This window comes from Prionailurus viverrinus, chromosome F2 (assembly GCF_022837055.1).
Source record: "Prionailurus viverrinus isolate Anna chromosome F2, UM_Priviv_1.0, whole genome shotgun sequence".
Classification (NCBI taxonomy): domain Eukaryota; kingdom Metazoa; phylum Chordata; class Mammalia; order Carnivora; family Felidae; genus Prionailurus; species Prionailurus viverrinus.
The window spans coordinates 39,360,302-39,381,243 of record NC_062578.1 but is presented as its reverse complement, the minus strand read 5'-3'; the positions used below and the strand labels follow the sequence as shown (position 1 = coordinate 39,381,243).

At 44.3% G+C, this 20,942-nt stretch overlaps 1 protein-coding gene across 4 annotated transcripts in view; it reads left to right on the top strand.

Annotated features, from left to right (window-relative positions):
- The first annotated feature begins 206 nt into the window (after positions 1 to 206).
- Positions 207 to 20,942, top strand: part of RUNX1T1 (RUNX1 partner transcriptional co-repressor 1) — a 142,737-nt gene continuing 122,001 nt past the window's right edge. For 2 of the 4 annotated variants that reach the window (XM_047842259.1, XM_047842253.1), the window contains exon 1: positions 207 to 734. Coding sequence is in view for 1 of the 4 variants with exons in the window: in XM_047842255.1 (XP_047698211.1) it covers positions 707 to 734 (28 nt within the window). In the remaining 3 variants the exon portion in view is untranslated. Of the gene's footprint in view, positions 735 to 8,707; positions 8,726 to 20,942 lie in introns of those variants that run through there. The other 2 variants (XM_047842255.1, XM_047842254.1) reach the window with 2 other exon arrangements.

Genomic DNA, 20,942 nt, shown 5'->3' with positions numbered 1-20,942 from the left:
CCCGCGCGCCCTAGCGAGCCGGGCCTGCCCATTGTTAACATATACTTGACCTCCGTGACCCCTGCACGACACAGATGTCTCCCACCTCCACTTCCCCCCCCACCCCGCCGCGGGCCCTCCCCCCTGCACCTGGTAGCGGCCGCGCCGCCGCCTCCCTCCCGAGCGGCCGCGGCGCCCGGGGCGCGGGCGCGCGCCGGGGCCGGCCTGGTGCGGGCGCTCTCTGCGCACAGCGCGCGGCGCTCCTGCTCCCCGGCGGACGCCCGGCCGCCCTGCAGATAAATGCGTCGCCTTCCTCGAGAGTGAGCGAGGGCGGGCGAGGCAGACGCAGACGCCGCCTGTGACAGTGGCAATTCCCTGCGCCCCACATCACATTTGTCTGCCACAGCAGCAACAACAGAAAAGCGGAGGGAGGGAGGGAGGCGGGAGGAGGGGAGCGGAGCTCCGCAAGTCTTGGGTTCTGCGTGGAGGCTGCGTTTGGCTGGCGTCCCCGACCCCGGGCTTTTTGCACCGCAGCTCACAGTGCGCAGCGCCGGACGGCCGCAGGCGCTCCGCCGGCGACTCCGCGGCCTCGAGGCGAGCGCGCGTGGGCGAGTGGCCGCGGACACTCTGGCCTCGCTGGGGAAGGAGCGCCGCGCCCTCGCCCCCTCGCCCCGCGGGCCGGCCGAGACGACGGGAAGTTTTATTTGCAGCTCGGAGCCCGTGGCGGATGGTGGGACTCTCCAGCCCAGTGCAGTGTAAGTGCCCGCGGGAGGGCTGGGCCGGCGGGCGGGCGGCGGGGACGGGCCCCCGGCTATTACGGTTAATTATTATTCTGATGACCGTCATCTTCATTTGGATTATTCGGCCGAGAGGCTGCAGGCTGTGCTTGTCGCTCAGCTAGGGTAGGACTACACACGGGCCGAGGGGAACATCGTGGGTGATTCCAGTAGGAGATGACACTGAACTTCACGGGTCAGCTAAGGATGCAATTTTCGCTCTTTGATTCCCCGCGCAGTTTTTTTTACAAATATTTTTTTCTTTCCCCTCCATCATAGCGGCATGTAAGCAGGAAGATGTTGCGTAGCTCCCACCCCTCACCCCCGGACGGAACAACTGGTCAAGGTGCCCACGGTGCGTTTGGCAGGTGGCCCTGAACCAGCGTCGTGGGGGGTTTTAACTAGAAGGGAGAGGCATGTTTCGATGGTGGAAAACTTAGCTGTAAGAGCAGGAGAGGCAGAGTGTTAACTTTGAGACCCGGCTGCGACTGTGGTCCGGGTGTTTTTAGCGGTATCTGGGCGCCCTGCGCCCGCCTGAGAACTTTCCCTGTTACTACTGGGCGTTTGGGGTGCTCGAGCCGGAAGCCCCCGGGTAGGGGGCGGGCGGAGTCTCCCGACCGGGCATCTCTCACCCCGGACGGGTCCGGGACTCCATCGCCGGCGATCGGTGGGCAGCGTCGCACCTGCCTTGACCTCCGCTCGGGGCCCTCGCCACTCGCCCTTTGGGGGGGCTCCCCTCGCATCCCCGACTCGGCCTCGCGGCTCCCGAGCGGGGCGCGGAGCTTTGTGCCGGGCGGCTGCTGCCCAGCGGAGCGCAGACGGGGAGCCGCGTCCGCGAATTCCTTTCGTTTTCCAGAAGCCGGTCTGGTGAGGCGCCCGGGCCCCGCCGCCAACCGCTCTCCGCGAACCTTAAAGGACTGGGTTGGTTGGCGCGCCCAGACCCCTCTCCCGGGGCGGACTTTGCGCTGGCCAGGACGCCTTAAGCAGAGACGGTTGCGTCGGCCCAAAGCGCTTAAGTCCATTTTTTGAACCCCCCCCCTTTTTTTCCTTTCCTTTCTTTATTTTCTTTTCTTCTTCCCTTTTTTTTTTTTTTTTTTTCTTGGTAAGGGCGGTCAACCCTTGGAAAAGTTTGAGTACTGGGATGCCGGGAAGTAGGATGTGAACCAAGACTGTTACTAAAAATAGTATCCACCCCCTCCGCCCCAGGCCTTTCAGCTTGCAGGGTTTGCCTGGGGAGCCTCGCAGCCCTCGATCTCCTTATTCCTTGCTGAGCAGAGGGGAGAAGTCTTTAGAACGTAGCCTTTTTTTTTTTTTTTTTTTTTTTTTTTAAAGATTGGGCACCTCAAATCCCAGCTTGCCCCAGCCTGGCTGCTGCTCCCTGAGGGAACCTGCAGAATGTCGCTTTAAGGAATAGCTAGTATTCCTTGTGGAGAGGGTCCTGCACGACCAGTCACTGAGGCCAGGGCGAGGGAGTGAGGACCAGGAGAGCTGGAGAGGCCACTTCAGACCAACTTCATGTGCTTAATGTAACTCTGAGCCCCCTTGAATTTTTAACTTCGCTTCCCTTAATTAATCTGCCCAGGGCCTGTGTATAAATGGCTGTCCACAGCTGCTGCAAATTGATTTATCCCCTGATAAAGGTCGGGTTGCTGACCAAAGCATTTTCTTTCTACCTTCTGTGTGAACTGAAATCTGTTTTACAGGTTTTTGTTTTTTGTTTTCTTTTCCCCTCTCCTAGTCTCCTTTTAAACATCTGTATGCTTTTTAAGTGCACTCAGTGGCTTTTATTATCTTCCCCCTCCCTTTGCATAAAACAGGAGTGGAACTGGTTCTGTGCCCAGTGAGCCCACACTCACTAGAATACAAATTGACCAGCTTCTCTGTGATAAACGGTTTGTTAGTGTTGGGGGCCTCCTTTTAGTTTATCGCTGTGTTTTGCCTTGACCATGTGAGTATTCTGCTGTGCCCAGTTTCTCCTGTCACACAGTTCCTTAGAAAAGGTCAACAAACACCATTGTTTCTTAAACCATCATAGCCCCAACCTGGGCGTTTATGTCAGCTGTGATGTGGACAAACAGAAGCAAATTCATACTTCTGTGGATTTTCCCCCTGATTTCTCCTGAAAGTCTAATTTGGTATTAACATTACGGGGGCTTTCAAATAGCATAGATAGGGCTGTCTGGTTTCCTTTCCTTTTTTTTTAGTGGTTGTTATTTTTTAAGGGAGGTCTGATCATCTCACCCAGGATTCATCAGGGAATCTTAGTTTGACCCAGGCTTTTCTTACAGCCAGGATGGATGCTGAGGAACTTGAAGACTATCATTGATTTACTTGTACTGTATTTAACATTTGGTATTTCTTTGGTTTATTCTTTCAAAAGAGAAAATTCCAACCCAGTAACCCAGGAATCAGGCTCATTCTGGGTGCATGTTAAAAACCGACTTTACCTAAGATTTATGCTAAGAGAAGAACTTTATATTAAAAGCCTTTGTGTAAGCATTAATAATTTTGTTGTAAACCATTTAGACAGCACTTTATGTGGAAAGCTAAATATTGAGTGGGAGCATTTGAGTGTGTATTTCTCCACACCTAGTCCAGTTCACATCTAATAAAAGCAATGGGGAAAATGGTCTATTTTTTCCTTAATGTTTGGACAACTCAAAGCAGCCCAGAAGTCTTTGAAATGATATTTTCCTTTGTCAGCGTGGTCTCTGTGACCCACTAACACTTGCTATTAATTTGATTTTTCAAAAACGATTCTTAAAGGACCTTCCTAACAAGAGGCATTATACTTGCAATACAATGCAAACTGCACTATTCAATTGGAAGTTGCTGGAGAGAGTAGGGCAGTGTGTGGTTGCAGCCACAGCACTGCAGCTTTTTAATATTTTCACAATTTGTCCTTCCTGAAGAAAAGTGAAATCTTGCTCTTAATGCCAGCATTGGATGATGAGCTCTCCCATCGAGGGTGTTAGTCTTCATGTTTGCAGAGAAAAGAGCCCTTCAAAATTGCAAAGAAATACACAAACGTAAGATGCCATTATCATTTATTTTATCGGAAAATAGAAGCTTAGCCAAAAAAAAGACTCACTTTTTTTTTTTTTTTTTAAACATTGAAAAGGGATCACGAGAAAGAAATGCTTCCAATAGGAATGCTGGCCAGTGGTTGTCAGTTTAGGACATTCTTCACTGTCAAATCCTGTTTCTCACTTCTTTGATATGAACATCAGCTGACAGGCACTGAATACGGAGCCTTCTTCATTGAGGTTTTATGCAGGCAACATAGCTCTTCATAGCAAAGCAGTCTGAAAAATTGGCACCTGCAGGATTTGCATGTGAAAAAAACCCCGAGTCAGTTGCATTTTACTGGAGTCTATTACTGTAAGTTATGTAAGTTCAGTGAGAAAAGCTATTTATTGCTGTTTGGGTGTTTAAAAGTTCTTTTGTTTTATGGACACCTTATTCCTCATATAGTGATCCACAGGCTTTATTGATAGCAGAAGCAGGGAGACGTGATCTCTGGCTTCATACAAGTGATTTATTATGGAACGGAGTAATTTTTAACCATGTGCTTACAGAGTGCACTTATAGTCATAGTTAATTTTTTACACGTGGCTTAAAAATGATGAACTTAATACAACTTTCAGAGTCATCGATCAGAAGTTAAATACATAAAATTAAATGAACATAAATATCCTTTGAAAGCAACCCAGGATTTTAAGTTACGTTCTTTACTAGCAAGTTAAAATCTGTAAGAAAAAAATTAAACCTGTCATACGTCTAAACTTGAGGAAAAATGTGTCCCCCCCCCCACCCCGCACTTGTTAAATTGTCACTTAAGTGCCTTTTAAAAATATCATATTTGACCCTATTTATGCAAAATAATGAACAACGTTAAATCCACTTTTGTGAACCTGGTATTATCCATCACTGGGAATATTTTATCCAGAATAAGTTATTATTACCCAAAGAGACACCTTCCAACTTCACTTTTTTACAGCCATTAATATAAGAGTTCCTAAATAATGTTTAAAGAACAGTGAACATTTTATTAAAGCAAACATTAGTTCAGTTTAATGGAGGTAATTGTAAGTGATAAGACAGAGCAGGTTATCTCTGTGTTGTTTAAACAGAAGGAGCTACTTTGCACCATTTCCAGTGGCCATCTGTAGAAGAGAAGGGTTTGCACCTGTCTGTCCACACTAATTATAGATTAGGGCCAAAGAAATGAAATTCGAGGAGGTTTTCAGCTAATGAAATCCATACTGATTTTATTGTAAATGCGTTTTATGTAAAGAGGGTGATGGTTGAGTTATGAGTGAATAAATCGGTATGTAGCTGCTAGGCACTTGGTTTTGAAGCACAATTCTGCTGCATTAACCTTTGATATTCAAAAAAAAAAAAATAAAAAGGACAAACAACTTAGGCATGGATGCTAGCCTTTGTTTGCCATCCCCAGCTACAATTTAGTGAGTAGCAGTAAGGTTCAGTGTACAATTTAAAAATGTGCTGTAAAGCAGCTTAAATGTTAAGAATATTCTAATGTGTTGAAATGCAGATGAAGAAGGGAGGTTTTGTTTTAACTTAGGTGCGTAAGACATTAGAACATTAGAAAGCTTTTTTCTTTTATCTGCATTTCTGTTTCACATCCATGAGAAATTAAAGCAAAACGAGTGAGGAATGCGTTCTGCAATGAAAGGTCACATGAATGTCTACCACATCTGTTTATAGTAATTATGAACATAATTAACATAAGAATTACAAATGAAATAATGACAAGCTGAGCAATGAGATATTATGCCATAATGGTCATATGTTGGAATTCTCACATTATAGCACACTAGAATTCACATACTCAAAGAAAGAAAGAAAATGCTAGATTTTTATCTGAATTAATGCTCCCAAACTTATCTGCCTGGGGCAGATGGACTTCTTGCTCTTATAGGAAGGTAACCTATTATTAAGAAAAGAACTAGTTGAAATTAAGATTTCTGGTCTCCAGCTTGGACTTTAAGACAGCTGTGATTATAGAAACCACTTTCTGTTGTACGCTGATTCTGTGATTATGCTTCTTGATTATTATATGGCATTCTTCTTCTTTTTTTTTTTTTTTTTTTTTAATTGAACGCTTTGCAGCAAAGTATTTGCTTTGGAAGAGAGTCATGGATTCTTCCCATTTGAGAATTGGTTGATCTTTTCTAGAACTGTGAGCCAAAAGTCAGTGAACAAACAAGGGGGTACTAGGAGTGCTGTGCATGTACAGAATAAGAACATTGGCAGATTAGGTTTTGCACAGTTTTCTTCCTGCCTTTAGTGTTTGGATGCTTAAAAAAAAAAAAAATGTAAGCCTTTTCTGGGTTTGAAACTAGGAGTGCATTGTTTTGTTTTTCTAAATAGCATTTTGTCCCCCCAAGAGCTTGTAAAAATGTAGTGGGCATTTGTAAGTTGTATTTGTCGTCTTCCTAGAGTTGTGTTGGTTTTGCGGGTATTTGCATGTCGGCTGTGTCCAAATTGATCTAACTAAAATGTTATAAAGAGGAAGGTATGTGTGATTGCGTCTGGTTATTCTGAATGCAGTTTTCTGTAACAGCTAGAGAAAAGGTGAAAGGTGAGCTTTTATGAGAACTCAAATGATACTCCAGAAATCTGTTATTCAACTTAAAACATGTCAGAATGACCGATTTTCACCCATTTAAAGTTCACTTGATTTTGTAAGGTGCCCTGCCAAATGGCTTACTTCCTACACTTGCACCCCTCTCTAACTACTGAACCTGGCCACTTTTTGAAGATTTATGGAGAAATATTACCTTGTTCTCGTCTCAGTGATAACCACGAGGTTTTCCACATTATTGGATTACTGGAGGATTGTGGCAGACCCCTTTTTATCTGACATTCATTGCATGACAAGATTTTTCACACGTGCCCTTCCCCCCACCTATGTCCAGCTTATTTTCACTTTGCCTTACCTGTCAAATTTTTTCTTAATTCTTTTCTTGGGGTGGGCGCATGGGGTTGGGTGGGGGTGGGGGTGGGGGTGGGGGGTGGGGTCTACCACACATGAAACTGGTTTTTGGCAAAGTGTTCTGCAGGGGAGTGGTGATGAAACAATGCTTCTTCTCAAATTTGTCTCTAAGAGACTGTCTTCCTTTTCTGTGTTTTTCTCTACTAAGTAGCCTTATGCTTCCCTCCCTGCTACCGTTTTGTCCCTTTCTATCAAGATCCGTATATAAGCTATGTTATAACCCGGGAGTTTCACTGCGGCTGGGGTTACGGTGTATGTCATGCACAATTATGCAGTTTATTGGCTCCTTCATTCTGAACTTGCTCTCTTCATACTGCAGTGAGAGCTTCTTAACCAAGCTTCAGTGCCTTGAAATACAACACAACCAAATACGCCCCCTTCCCCCAATAAAATAACCTTCTTTGCTGCATTATCTGCACTCCATTAAGGATCTGATCAGATGTTCAGATTGTCTGATGGGTGCATTTAAAAGTGAAAAGGGGCTCCCATGGGACTACTCAGGTGTATCTCCCTCCTGACCCGGCTGGGGTGGAGGGTGAACTCTGGTCTGACGGAGGAACATTAGCTCTTGCTTGTTCTCTGATTGATTCTCGGGCTCTGGGTGGGTGAAGAGCTGTGAAGCAGCTCAGGCTGAGATTGATTGCCTCAATTTCAAATTCCCACCTCCAAAATAGACTCTCAGATGTATACATAGGGAACCCCCTCCCCCAACACAATTTCTGGAGGTGGAGCAGGTGTCTAAGTCACCTGTAGCTACCAATCACAAGTGGTCCTTCTTATCACAGGGATGCTGGCTGCACAAGTCTTCTGCTGGGACACTTTCAAGCCCAGGGAAAAAGACATTTCAGATCTGTGTCCATCTCCATTGGCATGGGTAGGGGAGGGCTGGAATTTAGGAGTGCTGGGGCCCGCAAAGAAAGGGACAAGAACTTCCACTTGAGGTTGGTCTGGAAGACTGCAGTAACTGCTGTGAGGGCTCAAATAGGTTTGTTTTGCAAATTGTGGCAATTCGAATGGAGGTGAGGTGGTGAATGTCTCATTGTTATGCTCTGCCGAAAAGGGGACTCTTGATCCCTTCTGACCTTGACAGAACCTCCAGAACGGTCACAGTCTGGCCCTGGAACCTGGGCGATGCAGTTTGCTAGTCTGCATTCCTCCCTTTTTCTGGGAGGAGGGGGCAGTTTTGGGGATTGTAGGCAACCCCCAGCGCTGGCTGTCACCCTCAGCCAGCGTTGGGGTACCTTGTGCCCACTGGCCACCCCCCCCCATCCTGGGGCCTGAGCCCCCACCCCCTCCATCCCTTTTGGTTTCTTCCCTCCAGCCTGTGTCTCTCCCCTCTCCCTCGCTCCCTCTCTCTCCCACTTTTCCTCCCTCTCCCGCTCCGTCTCACACGCACCCTCTGTTTATTTTCCTGCTTCCATCTGGGCCCTGCTGATATTGTAATCACCCTGATGCACGTTGGCTTCTCTCCTCTCCCTCCTGCGCTCACACACTCACTCACACACAATGTGCCATCCTGACAAGCCTTTTACTTCTGATAAGCTCCGATGTGTGTTTAATGAATACAAAGCCGCGGTCTGGGTGCCGCCTCGGCTGCGGCCGCCTCTCCTGCGCTCCTTTGCCAGAAGGTAATCTCCGTGAACGGGGAGGGGAGGCGAGCCGGGAGGAAGGAGGGGTGGGAAGGGGGGGTGGGGGGAGCGGGGAAGCTGCTTTTCTCTTTCCCTCTCTCCCTTTCCAAATGATTCAGAAGTCGATAAGACCAGGAGAAGTGAAGATGTAACATGTTATCTGTCGCTCCTCTTAGCTGGCGGAGAGAATTTACATTTAAAGATTAGCAGAGGGAGAAAGAGAAATCTGCCTTTTGTTGTGTGGGGTTGAGGAGGAGGCATCAGTCCTGGCCTGGACGCTATCTCCCATCACCTCTGCTATCCAGACAGGACTCACCGAGGTGAGATTACCGGAGGGCCTTATCTTTAATTGGGTTTAGTTTTGCCAGTCTGAATAGGTTTAAAGAGACTCGATAAAGGGGGAACAATAGATTATTTATTGACTGAATGCTGAAGCCTTTAGATGAAGAGGGGAGAGAAAAAGCTGCTTAACAACTTGATTAGTTTATTTTAATTTTTATTTTAAGGTGAGCCTGTCTCTCTTGTGGTGCAGGGAAGGGCCGTGGAACTTAGGCGAAACTGAATGACTTAAATGTCTTATTCTCTCTTCATCCCCCACCCCTCCCCGCTGTCACTGCCATCTCCCTTATTTTAACTGGAGTTTCATGTACCCCCTCGGTTTAGGATTGATAAACTGAGCAAAAAGGGTAGTGGCATTTGGAATTGATCCTTCGTGTTTGGTTTTGTGTGACTTGTTTTGAATGGGTGTTGGATTGATGTTAACGGTGGTGCCTACTTGAATGAGTGAGCAAAGGGAATGAAGGCTACTTTTAATATGCAATTGGTTGATTTTATGGTGTGGTTTCAACATGGTTTGGAGGAAAAAAAACATCATTCTGACTCTGTTAGGTAGATTTGTATTTTGGATTTGAAACACGGAGTTTTTTCCTTGGAGTGGGTTTAAAGAAAGAAGAGTGAAAAAATGTTTTATTGACTCAAGAGTGTCTTTCAAAAAATTATGGTATCAACTTTGTAATGTTCTTAAAATGGACAAGAGTGAAGAAATTATCGTTTGCCTCCTACACATCATCAACATAGGTGTTTTCATAGGTAAATATGATCCAGTAACTAAAAGCCTAATTAAAATTTGTTTAAAGCCAGGGGGGGCATGTTTCCTTGTTGAAGGCGGCAGATCGATTGGGTAAGACAATAGAGACCCATTATTTCACTTCCATTGACTGAGCATATTGACATTTCAGGTTTGCTGTTGCCTCAGTGAGCATGATGAAACACTGAAATTCACAGACCAACTGGCCAGAGTGGCACATACATTACCGTATGTCATTTCTGCCTTCAGGTTACCTTATCACCCAGGCAGAATGGGAATGGACAACCCGGAATCCTTCAGAAGGGGTAGAGCTCTTTTGGCTAAGAAACCGACAGGTAGCATGTCTCACGAGCACCTTTAATTTTACCCAGAATGGGGTGTCACAGAGAAACATGTGGAACACTTTTGTTTAAAAATCTGAGCTGCAGCCCAGCTATTAATCTTGCACATAGTACATATAAGGATACCCATTTTCAAGATTGATCTTTACCTGGTCTCAGATAACTCCAGGGAGCAGTTGGTCACATCACGTAGGTGTTTACCAGCTTGTGCTTGGGTATTAACTGTGCTGCCCCAGTCCGGGGCACTCAGACATTAGAGCACCTGCTAAATCTGTATCTATAAAAGAATATGTAAGACCCCTTCCAAAATAGGGCCTGACTTCGACTTTTTTGTTTCCTCTTTTCTTTTGGTGGGTACAAAAGCGAAAATTGGATATATATGTATTTTATGCCCATATACATGGTGTAGACCGTAATCAGTAAAAACAAATATGTGTATATTCCAAGCAGAGGCAGAGAAAATAGTAAGTATTTTCGTTATCTTCTTAGTATAATCTGTCCTTTTATACACTTCACATAGTCTTTGCATAACACAACTAAGTATTAGGCAAAACTGAGTCAAAGAAATTTGAGTCATACAGAAGTGAATATGGGGAAAAAAGCAGAAGGGACTTAACGTATTTTTTAAAAAGTTCAATGAAAATATAAAACTATCGTGAATATGCTTTATACACAGCAATTGTTGCCATCAAGTAGGTGACTGATGCCCTTTGCAGTGTTTAGAACAAAACTAGTCCTTTATACCATTTTCATGAAAATGTTAGGTTTCTATTTGATCAGCAGGTGCTGTTGAGATGAAAGCCATGTGTAAATTTTCAGAAGGCCAAAAGTGTCAATTCAGAAAAGGAAAGTGATAAGAGAAAATGCAATCAGTTTTCCTGTTTTCAATTTGTGCAGGATTTGAAGAGCTGTTTTGTTAAACCGCTGCATCTGCTCCAATATGAATATTGAGCCACTTCCACTAAAAATAACAGCCTATAATTTGGAAGCTACTGCAGTCTTTTGTTAGTGTGAGTGGGTTATTTAAAAACAAAAAAACAAAAAAAAAAATTAAAAAAAAAAAGACAATTTTCTATTCTGACAATCTCTTGCCTCATGTGCATTTTCATTTGTTGGCACTTTTAGCCTCAGCAGATAAATGGTATTATGCAATTAGGACCTTATCTTGTTTGACTGTGAAAGAGGTTTCCATAGGTGAAAATCCTGGTAATGTAAAAAGGGTTCACACAAAACAAAATTTGTTTTTAAATAATCTGCTTAAATATAGTTATTTAAGTTGGGATATCTGTTCCTTACATTCTCCAGTACTACAATTTTTAACTTGCTGCTGACTGTTATAACAAAGTTAACACTATTTCGTTGCATACTGAGCATTCTGTGATTTATTTCACCTTTAATATACCTGCAAATGTAAGTTTAAACTAATCAGGGATATTTTACCTAACAGGGCTTTCAGAATCATTTTTTTCATGCTTAAATAAAATGATTAAATTATGCTTGAGTGCCTGCATACAAAAGCTTTAGCTTCTATAGTACTGCTAATCAAATAAGTTTTATGGACGGGGAAAGCACCACATTAGAGAAAAATTGGATGCATTCTACCAGTGACATTTCTAGGAGAGACAAGTTCTTTTTAAATCATCTAATATTAATTAAGAAAACTCTCACACATCTTAAATAATCATAATAAAAATAATACTTCATCCCTTTAATAAGAAAACGAATGGCATTGCTCTCCATGTAAAACTGGGCATAGAGAATTAAGGTAGGAGGGAGACTGATGACATTTGGATCGGGTTCAGTATTGACTCTGTCCACAACTGCTCTTGGCTTGACTTGAGGCTAGAGAAATTGGTCCAGGTGGAGACGTGATCACTCCATAGGATCAGTTAGAGCTATGGCTTGACACTTGAATGGCCAGGCACACTCTTCACAGTTAAGCTCAGAGTATCTCCAGAATGGATTAAGGGGAAGACGGACATGGGGACACAGTAGTAGGATGGATATTAACAAAGGCGGCGTTTCTTCTGCAATGCCTACTCCAAAGAAGAGGTAGGAGAGGTGTTGAGTGTGTGTACCTGTGATCACATGTATGTAACCAGCCAAAGAATAATGCTTTTAAGAAATGTCATTTCCAGTTGGATGCCAAAGTGTGGCAAATCTTTCAGAGACCTGGGCAGCATGGGGGTGTATTCCCTGGTACAGCACCAAGTTCTTTGCCCCTCTCAAGAAATGGTATTGAATCACATATCAGTATAAGAAAGAAACGTGTCTGCGTTAGGGATGTGATCTTGTAACGAGTTGTTTTGTGCTGAAGCCACCTTCCGCGTTGAAGCCTCTGTACCTTGTAAGGCGTCAACAGGGGGAAGCTTCTTGTGACTCTTCAGAATGGTCATGCTTTATAAAGTGGCTCTTACATCGGAGCCACTGATAAAGCAATGCGCCACGGTTGAGGTTGAAGGCATGAGACCCTCCTGTTTGCCAGAGTTGAAAACAGTCAGTGCTGCTGAGAACCACTAGCAATTTCACTGACTGTGAGGGATCTACTTACAAACAAAACAAAACAAAACAAAACAAAACAAAAACTGCTTTGATAGCTCTAATTGAGATTACCTTATAATACAATTCCTGAGGGAATAAAGCAGGCATTTGTTTTGGAGATTTCACATTGGTCAAGCTCTCTAAAGCAAATCACCAGTTGAGTGAATAGGGCCTTTTGAATATAGATCTTGTCGGATGAGGACACAGATGTAGAAATTTCCCATTTGTCCCACAGTCGCAGTAGCTCTAAGTACCTTAGGGAATGTGATTGACTAGATTCATTAATTTTTCAACAGCTGGGTCCTAGACCACTTCTGAGTGTGCACTGACCAACCACCTAGTTGTTGGTCTTGGGAGAGAGAAGAACTGACAAACATTAGAGATCTGCTGTGAGCCTGGAGTTAACCTTCCCACACGTTGTCATTACTGACTTTAAGTCAATTATAAACCAGCCTATCACTTCATTTCGAACACTTGGGAAATGTCTTAGTGGCTCTTCTGGCTAGACCTTTTGCCTTAATATGGAAACCCGAGATTTTCTTGTGTCTCCCAACTTTATCACCTGCTTTGTTCCCAAGTTTGAATAATTAGAGGTTTATTTTCTGAATACATGGCTTAATATGCTTCTCAGCAGCCACGATCTGTGCACCCATTGTTTTCTTATGCCCTCACCCCAGCCTAGGAATCAGATTGGCTACTAGCTGATAGACATCCTTGGATATGCCCAAGTGTTTGCCAGTCTGTATCCCTCAGTATCTCCTAATCCAGGCTTTTCCCTTACTAAATTGTGTTCCCTCGTCCTGCACCACACCAAAGCCAAGAGGAATCAGGTTGTTATTCCCTTTATTGATCTCTGGAGCTCTCTTCTGCCCAATGTCCCTCATCCCCGAGGCTTGGCCCATCACACTTGGTCATACTGTATTTTGATCTCTACATCTTCTACTTGGCCGGGTCCAACTTCCCGGTCATTTCTTAAGAGGAGAAGGATTCTGCACTATTTGGAGTGTGCAGCTATACTTGTGTGCTGTAAAACGCTCTGTATTATAAAAAGAAAGATATGGTGTGTACATTCCCCTGACGGATGGGTAAACTGGATTTCCCTTTCCAGCTCAGTCACTGTTTTGCTGTGTAGCCTGGGATGCATTCCAGCCTTCAGGTGAATTCTTCAGAAGTAAGATGAAGGGCAGATTCAGTGTTCCTTAGGCTTCTCAACTCTCTCATGTATGAGTTTGTGTGTGATGCTGAGAGGAGGCTTTTAAGGATTTCCCATGGTTAGGTGAATGAAAAAATTTCTTAATTTTTCATTTGGAGCTGGGGGCGCATCTCCTCTCCATATGGCTGGGAAATAGAATCAGTGTAGAACATCATTATCTCCTCGCTCTCCTCCATTGAAAAGAAGTGGCATTGAGCACAGGGAGACATTTTTTCCACAGCCATCCTGGATCTCAGATGACTGTCTAAAATTTTAGTTGTTACTCTACCTTTTTAAGAGGTGAATGATGGAGGAATGAGTCTGTTTATGCGGTGAGAAGGAATTAAATATTTCAGGTTTTGCTCAAGGAGAACAGCCTTTATGCTTTTACCTCATGGCTGCTGGACAAGATGAACTTGGTGCTTGGGGGCAGGAGTGAGGGGCTAGGAGCTAAACCATGGTGGTGATTAGTTGTGCTTACTAGGCATGCGCCGTATCCTGCTGTCTCAAGGTGTGGACTTAAGTCACTTGGAAATTTAGAAAGTGACCTCTATAAACCATTTTTGGAGAGAATTTGGTAAGTAACAGCTTCCTTAAATGAACAAGGGCACATTATCATTTGGTTAGGAATCAGTTCTTAACTAAGACTGAAGTTACCCTATTTGTATTGTCTGAAGAAACAGTCTGCTATCGGTTTTAAATGCCCAGTTATTACCAATAACACTTTGATTTCCTGCTTTAGTTTTTCAACAGTTTAGGCATTATTAGAAGTTTAAGCCTAATTTGTGAAATTGTCAATGAGGGAACTGGGCTGGATTTCTTTGGAACCTTGGAGCTATGGCATTCCCGTACTTACGATTTGATGAAGGAGAGCACTTTGTCATCATCCAGGATGGCAGTAGAAACTTCTGCTGCTTACTAGGAATATCTGCAATTGGCAGGACTTGGAAGTTTGTTAGCAATGGAAGCCACGCGAATTACTTTCGCTTCGCTGGTTGTAGAAGACTTTTGTGTTGGCATTCGGAGTTCAGTGGGAGGCCAAATTGAAGTGATTTTGCTTTTCTTCTTTTGGCCACCAAGGAGAATGCCTTAGAAGTATGAGCTCTCGGTTGGTACCTCACTTGACTGGATTGGTCATTGCATCAGAGAAATAATAGAGAAAATGTCATGAGATGTCATGGCAGTTTGTCTACAGAAGCGCAAGAGCTGGGTGGCCGCCAATCATAGGAGAGGAAACAGTGCGAGCGCAGCGATGGGCTAGAGGTGGTCGGTAGAGCACGGGGAGGGAAAACTAGCTGTCTGATGCTATTATGAAGAGTATTTGAGAAGTCTTTGCCACGAGACCTTGTGGGGAGCGCCCCTGTGCCACTCAGGTAGGGGATCGGAGAGATCTTAGGAAAGAAGGTAGGTCGTGGGACCTGCAAATGCTGGGGTACAGTTGTGGTGCCAGGGAACCAGCACAGCAGCGTCGTGCACAGACAGCATTGCGAATGCACATCCGGTTGGGCAGACCGAGTACCAGCACCTGGAAGGTCATCCCCCAGTGGATGCTGCACGTGTGGTGCAAGTTGCACCTCAAATGCAAAGTCTTAGAAAGTCGGTTGGTCCGTGTGGTTAAAACGAGATGTACTGTGCCCCGTTCCCTAACCTCAGGATCTAGGAAGATGTGAGCTGTAAGACAGGTCATGAAAGACTGCTAGTTTATTTCCTGAATCTATGCATATGTTATGTACACAGTGATGAGCAAACACAGCTGGGAAGAACAGCAGATGATATTGGGACTGGAAATGTGGTGTTTATCAGACTGACATAGTAATCCTTGTTTCCCGTGAAAGTGTTCTTTTTAAGTGACGGTTAGGATTCTGTAACTTTTACCATGTGTCAGACAAGTATTCTCGACTACCTTTTGCGTACCTGTCACACATTCTCATTCTCATCTCTAGCTGGGTTTATTTAGAAATGAGGATTTGGCCATATGTGGGTTTGACCTCTGATGGGAAGCAAACATGGACCATAAATTCTCATCCTTTTATTGAATAAGGATAGGTAGGTCCATTCAGGTCTAAATGGAACATAGATGTGATCAGTCTCCGTCGACTTGTCCAAAAGTGAGCCTGGATTTGGCTAGAGGCAGCAGGTATAAAATATCAGAGGACAATATAAATGAAAGAGCAGCAAAATGAGCAACCCATTAAACCTAATTCTCCTATTTTTTTTTTAAAAACTATTTATTTTGAGAGAGAGAGGTTTCATGAGTGGGGGAGGGGCAGAGAGAGAGGGAGAGAGGGAAAGAGAGAATCCCGAGCAGGCTCCATGCTGTCAGCGCAGAGCCCGACTCGGGGCTTGATCTCACGAATCCTGAGATCACGACTTAGGCTGAAATCAAGGGTGGGACGTTCAACTGACTGAGCCGCCCAGGGGCTCCCAAATTTTCCTATTTTTAAAGAAACACATAGGCTCTTTGGGGAGTCCTAGTAATGACTCCTTTTAGATTATCTGAAAGAAAATTAAAAATTCACTCTGGCTTGTCAGTTGGGAGTAATAAATTGCTAAATATTTAATGGATGCCTGCTATGTGCAAAACGAGGTGGTAGGTATCCATGAGTGGGTGTACATGAAACTCAGTGCGTGCTCACGTCCCACTGAAGATAGACCCACTCAGGTCAAAGAAAACTGCTACCTAAGTTGGTGAGCCTTCATGACTTAACCGATTAAATGCACCAGTAAATGAGATTTTTTTTTTTGGGGGGGGGGGCGAGTTGGAATTTCACCTTGTCTTAAAACAGGATTTATCAAAGTGAAGTCATCACAATGGGATTCTGAGCGGTTACAAAGTAGGGATGTGGAGTACAGAAACCCAGATGTGGGAGAGGCTTTCGGAGGACTAACGGGGTGGGGTAAGTGGGGCTGGAGAGAGAATAAATTAAAGAACGTGGCTGTGTCAAAAAGGACTCATGGGTGATGATTGGGAAATAAACAGATCATAAATGTCTTGGGTGTGAAGCATTTTGATTTAAGCTTTATCTTCCGAGCAAGCCAGAAGTTTTTAAAACTGTGTCCTCGGGGTGGGACGGGGCGCGAAAGCTGCCCAGCCCGGGGTTCAGACCCTTTTATTTGTCTTAGCACCGTGAAACCAGAAAAATTCTGCTTTCACAATAAATTGCTCTATATGTTAGATTTCTCTGGCTGGACTTCTTTTGGACAAAGGGTGCCATGGGGAAGTAGATCTCACAAAAGCCAAAGTAAAAACAAAACAAAAAGTCGTGCTAGGTAAGGCGAAACCATGGACCCGGGTGAGGTCGCGTTTCTCAAGAGCTGGTCCGACAGTGACCAGTCGGACGGATCGGAGTGGAGGAATGACTGGAGGCGAACCAGCCAGGAAGCCGGTGGCAGCAACTCAGATTTTAGATGTTGTAGCAGGATGATCAGGATTGGGTCTGTAGGACACAAAGGAGGAGGCAGATGGATGAGGCATTGCAAAGGAATAATCATTAGAACTTGGATATAGGGGTGAATTTAGAGAACTTGCATTATGTGTCCAGTGCATTTCTCTGGCCAGAATTTAGAATCACTCCGGTGGTTTAAGGAGAAGCTTCTCTACTCCTCACAGACACCGAGTGTCATGTGACTTAGAGTCTCAGCCTCCAGAGAGAAGCCTCAGAGCCCAGGGGTGTATCCCTGCCCCAGGGATTCCTGTGGTCTAGCCCCTTGTGGAAAATGGTGACAGGGCTGTGAAGTGATAGGTGTTCCTTCCAGAGTGGCTGTCGCATGGAGGATGTTTATTGATCTCTCTGGGACTTGGCTCCCTCCTGTGCTTTGGCTTCTTGCATGAATTTTAATCCGTTCTGAGATCCCTTCCGTTTTGTAGGTACCTCTGGGCCATGCGGGGTTATAAGAAGTGGTGAGGGGGGTTGGGTCAGACTCTTAACTTTCTAGCACAGCAACCTACCTATTTGACATTTCTCGAACACCATACTTGTATTTGCAGGATAATTTGTGAAACTTCATTCACCTGTAATGTTACATAGAGGAGAAAAGACAGGGAAACAGAGAGGAAGGAGTCAGGAAGAGGCCCTGAAAGAGCCGAAGCATGCTCACAAACCAGTGTGCCCCAGACTTTGTGGGGACACACTCCCTGGGAGGGGAAGTGAGTTATTTCAACCCTCATTACTTGACAGTTATTTGAACCCACATTCATTCATTCAGTACCCCAATCGTCTGTAGACCAAATAATTTCATGCGATAACATTTTCAGATACACTTTAAAAGAACAAAAACGTGTTAAAACTATACTGAGTTACTAGAAACTTGTCTTTATGTGCTTTACGACCAGCAGATAGTAAACACAATACAATTATATGAAGGACCACAATTTTTTGTTTGAAAATAGAGGCCTCACATGGGAAAAGTAGAGGAATCCCTTTTGCATGTGAAAGGGCAGTATTGAATCCTTAAGATTAAGTTGCTTGCAAATCATCTTCCCTGTTTAAGGGATTTTAGTTATTGAAAGAAACAACGGGGAGCCTGGGTGGCTCAGTCGGTTGAACGTCCTGCTTTGGCTCAGGTCATGATCTCATGGTTCATGGGTTCAAGCTCTTCATCGGGCTCTGTGCTGTCAGCACGGAGCCTACTTCAGATCCTCTGCCCACCCCCCGTGCCCCTCCCCCGCTCGCTCTCTCAAAAATAAATAAACATTTAAAAAAAGAGAGAAACAACAACAAAAATCTACCAATTTCAGCACTTTCAGGTCTGGGTTCATCAAGATAATGTTACTTCGGGGTCTTTCACCTTGTTTTGTCCAGAATCACTTAATTTGAAAATATACTGGTAGTTCTCTTTTTACTTTTTGAACTTTAACCAAATTTGGAGTTTGTGGTTTTGTTATAAAATCTCTTGGAGTGGAATTTTGTAAGACTTTTTTCCTCTGTTGTCAACTGTGCTTGATAAGAATTAATCACCGGCAGTCAGAAAAGGACTTCAGCATAAAAATCAATCTATAGTGTTTAAAAAAAATGAGACCAGCTTACATGTGTTGATGTGGAATCATTCCTGAGATATATTGTGAAGTGGGAGAAGCCGGGAGCAGAACATTATGTGCCATATGCTACGTTTGTCCAAAAGAATATGCATACACTTCTCCTTGCAGAGATATGTACCAGCATCTGACAACAGGAGTTGCTTTGGGGAAGAAAGTGGGGTCCAGGCATGGTGATTGAAAGGAGATTTTTTTGTTGTATGTCACCTTGGTCCTTTGAGCCTTTTTGCAAATCTCGTACGTGTTTCACTCACTGTAAAGTTAGAGATTGCAGCATCAGACCCGGATTGGCTGGTTCTGGGACCCTGTCCTTCTGGGGGAAAGTCATGCTTCTGTCTTCTTTGCCAAAGGCAGTGGAGTGTGGAGGGGAAGCGGCCCAGCTTCCAAGTGCTGTCCTACTTGGTGAATCTCCTTCTACTCCCCCCTGTTCATCTGGAAATCATTCTCATCTGGATAATCATGGCATGACCTCATAAGGTTGTCATGAGAATTACATGAGGTGTTATGTATGGAGCATAACTGTTAATAAAGACTTGCTTATTCTTAGAACATGACTTGGCCTCTTTGGAACTGCCCATCACGATTCTAGAAACCCCCTGTAGGACCTTCTCTTCTCTCCACATGATTCTTCTCAGTCACCTTGCTTCAGCAAATCCTTAAAAGAACATCTAGCCCTATTTGATGTCTGGGGATATAGAGGTGTTCAAGGCATACAACACTCCGATTTGCTAGACCTTTCTCACTTCAGCCTTCATTAAGACCCATTTTCCAGGGAACACACTTTGTCGTCTCCTAAGTCTCAAATGAAACCACTTTCTGAAGACTTCATGATATCTCTTCCTCAAACACTGGGTTTGTCACATCCAACTCTTTGCTACTATCCGTCTGATTCAGACTTGTCTGCTGGTTGTTTGTAAGTCTGGGACAATTGGGGTACTATTTGCTGCTTTGTTAAGTAAATTTTTTTTGAAAACTTATTTCTTGAACTCAAGTTATGTACTTGGTACCGTCCTGAAATATTTCATTGCTAAGACCTAGAAATCTTTGATTTCAACCGCATGTTGTTTCTCTCCCAGTTTCTATCTATCTCGGTCCCCTTTCATTGTGTTCTCTTATCATAGAATGTACAATTTATTGCTGCTGTATTTTGGCTTGTAAGTTTCTGCAACCAAAAAAACAATACAACCCCATCAGCTCTAGTCAGACTGTGCACTTGCATATTCATATGTGCACATCTTAACCCATTTTATTTTGTTTTGTTTTATTTATTTATTTATTCATTTATTTATTTATTTATTTTTACCCTGAAGTTCACAAGTGTGCTTTCTGTAAAGGGTGAACTCCCTGAAATTGTAAGGAAAATGCTGTGTGTAGGGATGCATTTGTGAGCTGAAACTGTCCCTTTGGTCAGGGACACAACAGGGCTAAAAACCATGTTAGTTGCTCCCAGCTTCTCCGCTCCCAGATGCCCCCCACATTATCGCTTTCTCTCCTTTGGCTGCCCAGGGCTGCTGTTTTCTGGGCAGATTCACGGGCTGAGGACTTTCCCCCTGAGTAACCTACCCTGGCCGCCTACCCCCCCCCCCCATCTTATCTTTTCTGACGTTGTACGGGATCCCAACTGCTCTGCTGCTCGATGAACTAGATTTACAACTAGGGAAGGTACTGGATAGGATAACAGGTCCATCTCCCCCCAAGATTCTGGGACTCAGAGTACGGAAGCGAGTGAAAATACCACTTTTTCCTTCCAGGTAACGTTTTCACTTGAAGACATCATTTCAGAAGAGCAGCCTTCTGTTCCTTCACGCAGGTGGCCGAGCAATTTCAGGCAGATATGCGTGCATGGTGGCGGGAGGGGACTGAAAGTCTTCACAGAATGAGGTTCACGTACCATCTTACTGAGTCCTCACCTGGGAATGAACTCATTTCCTAAATCACTCCTAGAGACTTTTACCCGTGCCCCAGGTCACCCCGCATGTGTGCTGGGGCAACGTCTGAACCTAGGTTTTCTGATTTCCACACTGCTCTGTTCTAGGACTCACTGTCACTCTCCTCAAGTCTTCAAATCCTACCACCTAGGAGTTTTCCCCATGAACAGGGCCAGCCACACAGACGGCAGGTGGGAAAGATACTAAAGTTCAAATGGAAAATTATCAAGATTTAGGACTGCTCTTAGAAAAGTTACTGTTTAGAGTGTAACAAATACCACTGTTTTGTAAGTTTCTGAGGTGGGGCATGGGGAGGCAGGAAAGAGAGAGAAGGAGGGGAGGGAGATGTTAGCTGATGAGGAACAGCAGCAAGCAGATCCCGTTTGCAGCCGGACTCTTGTAGATCTCCTTTT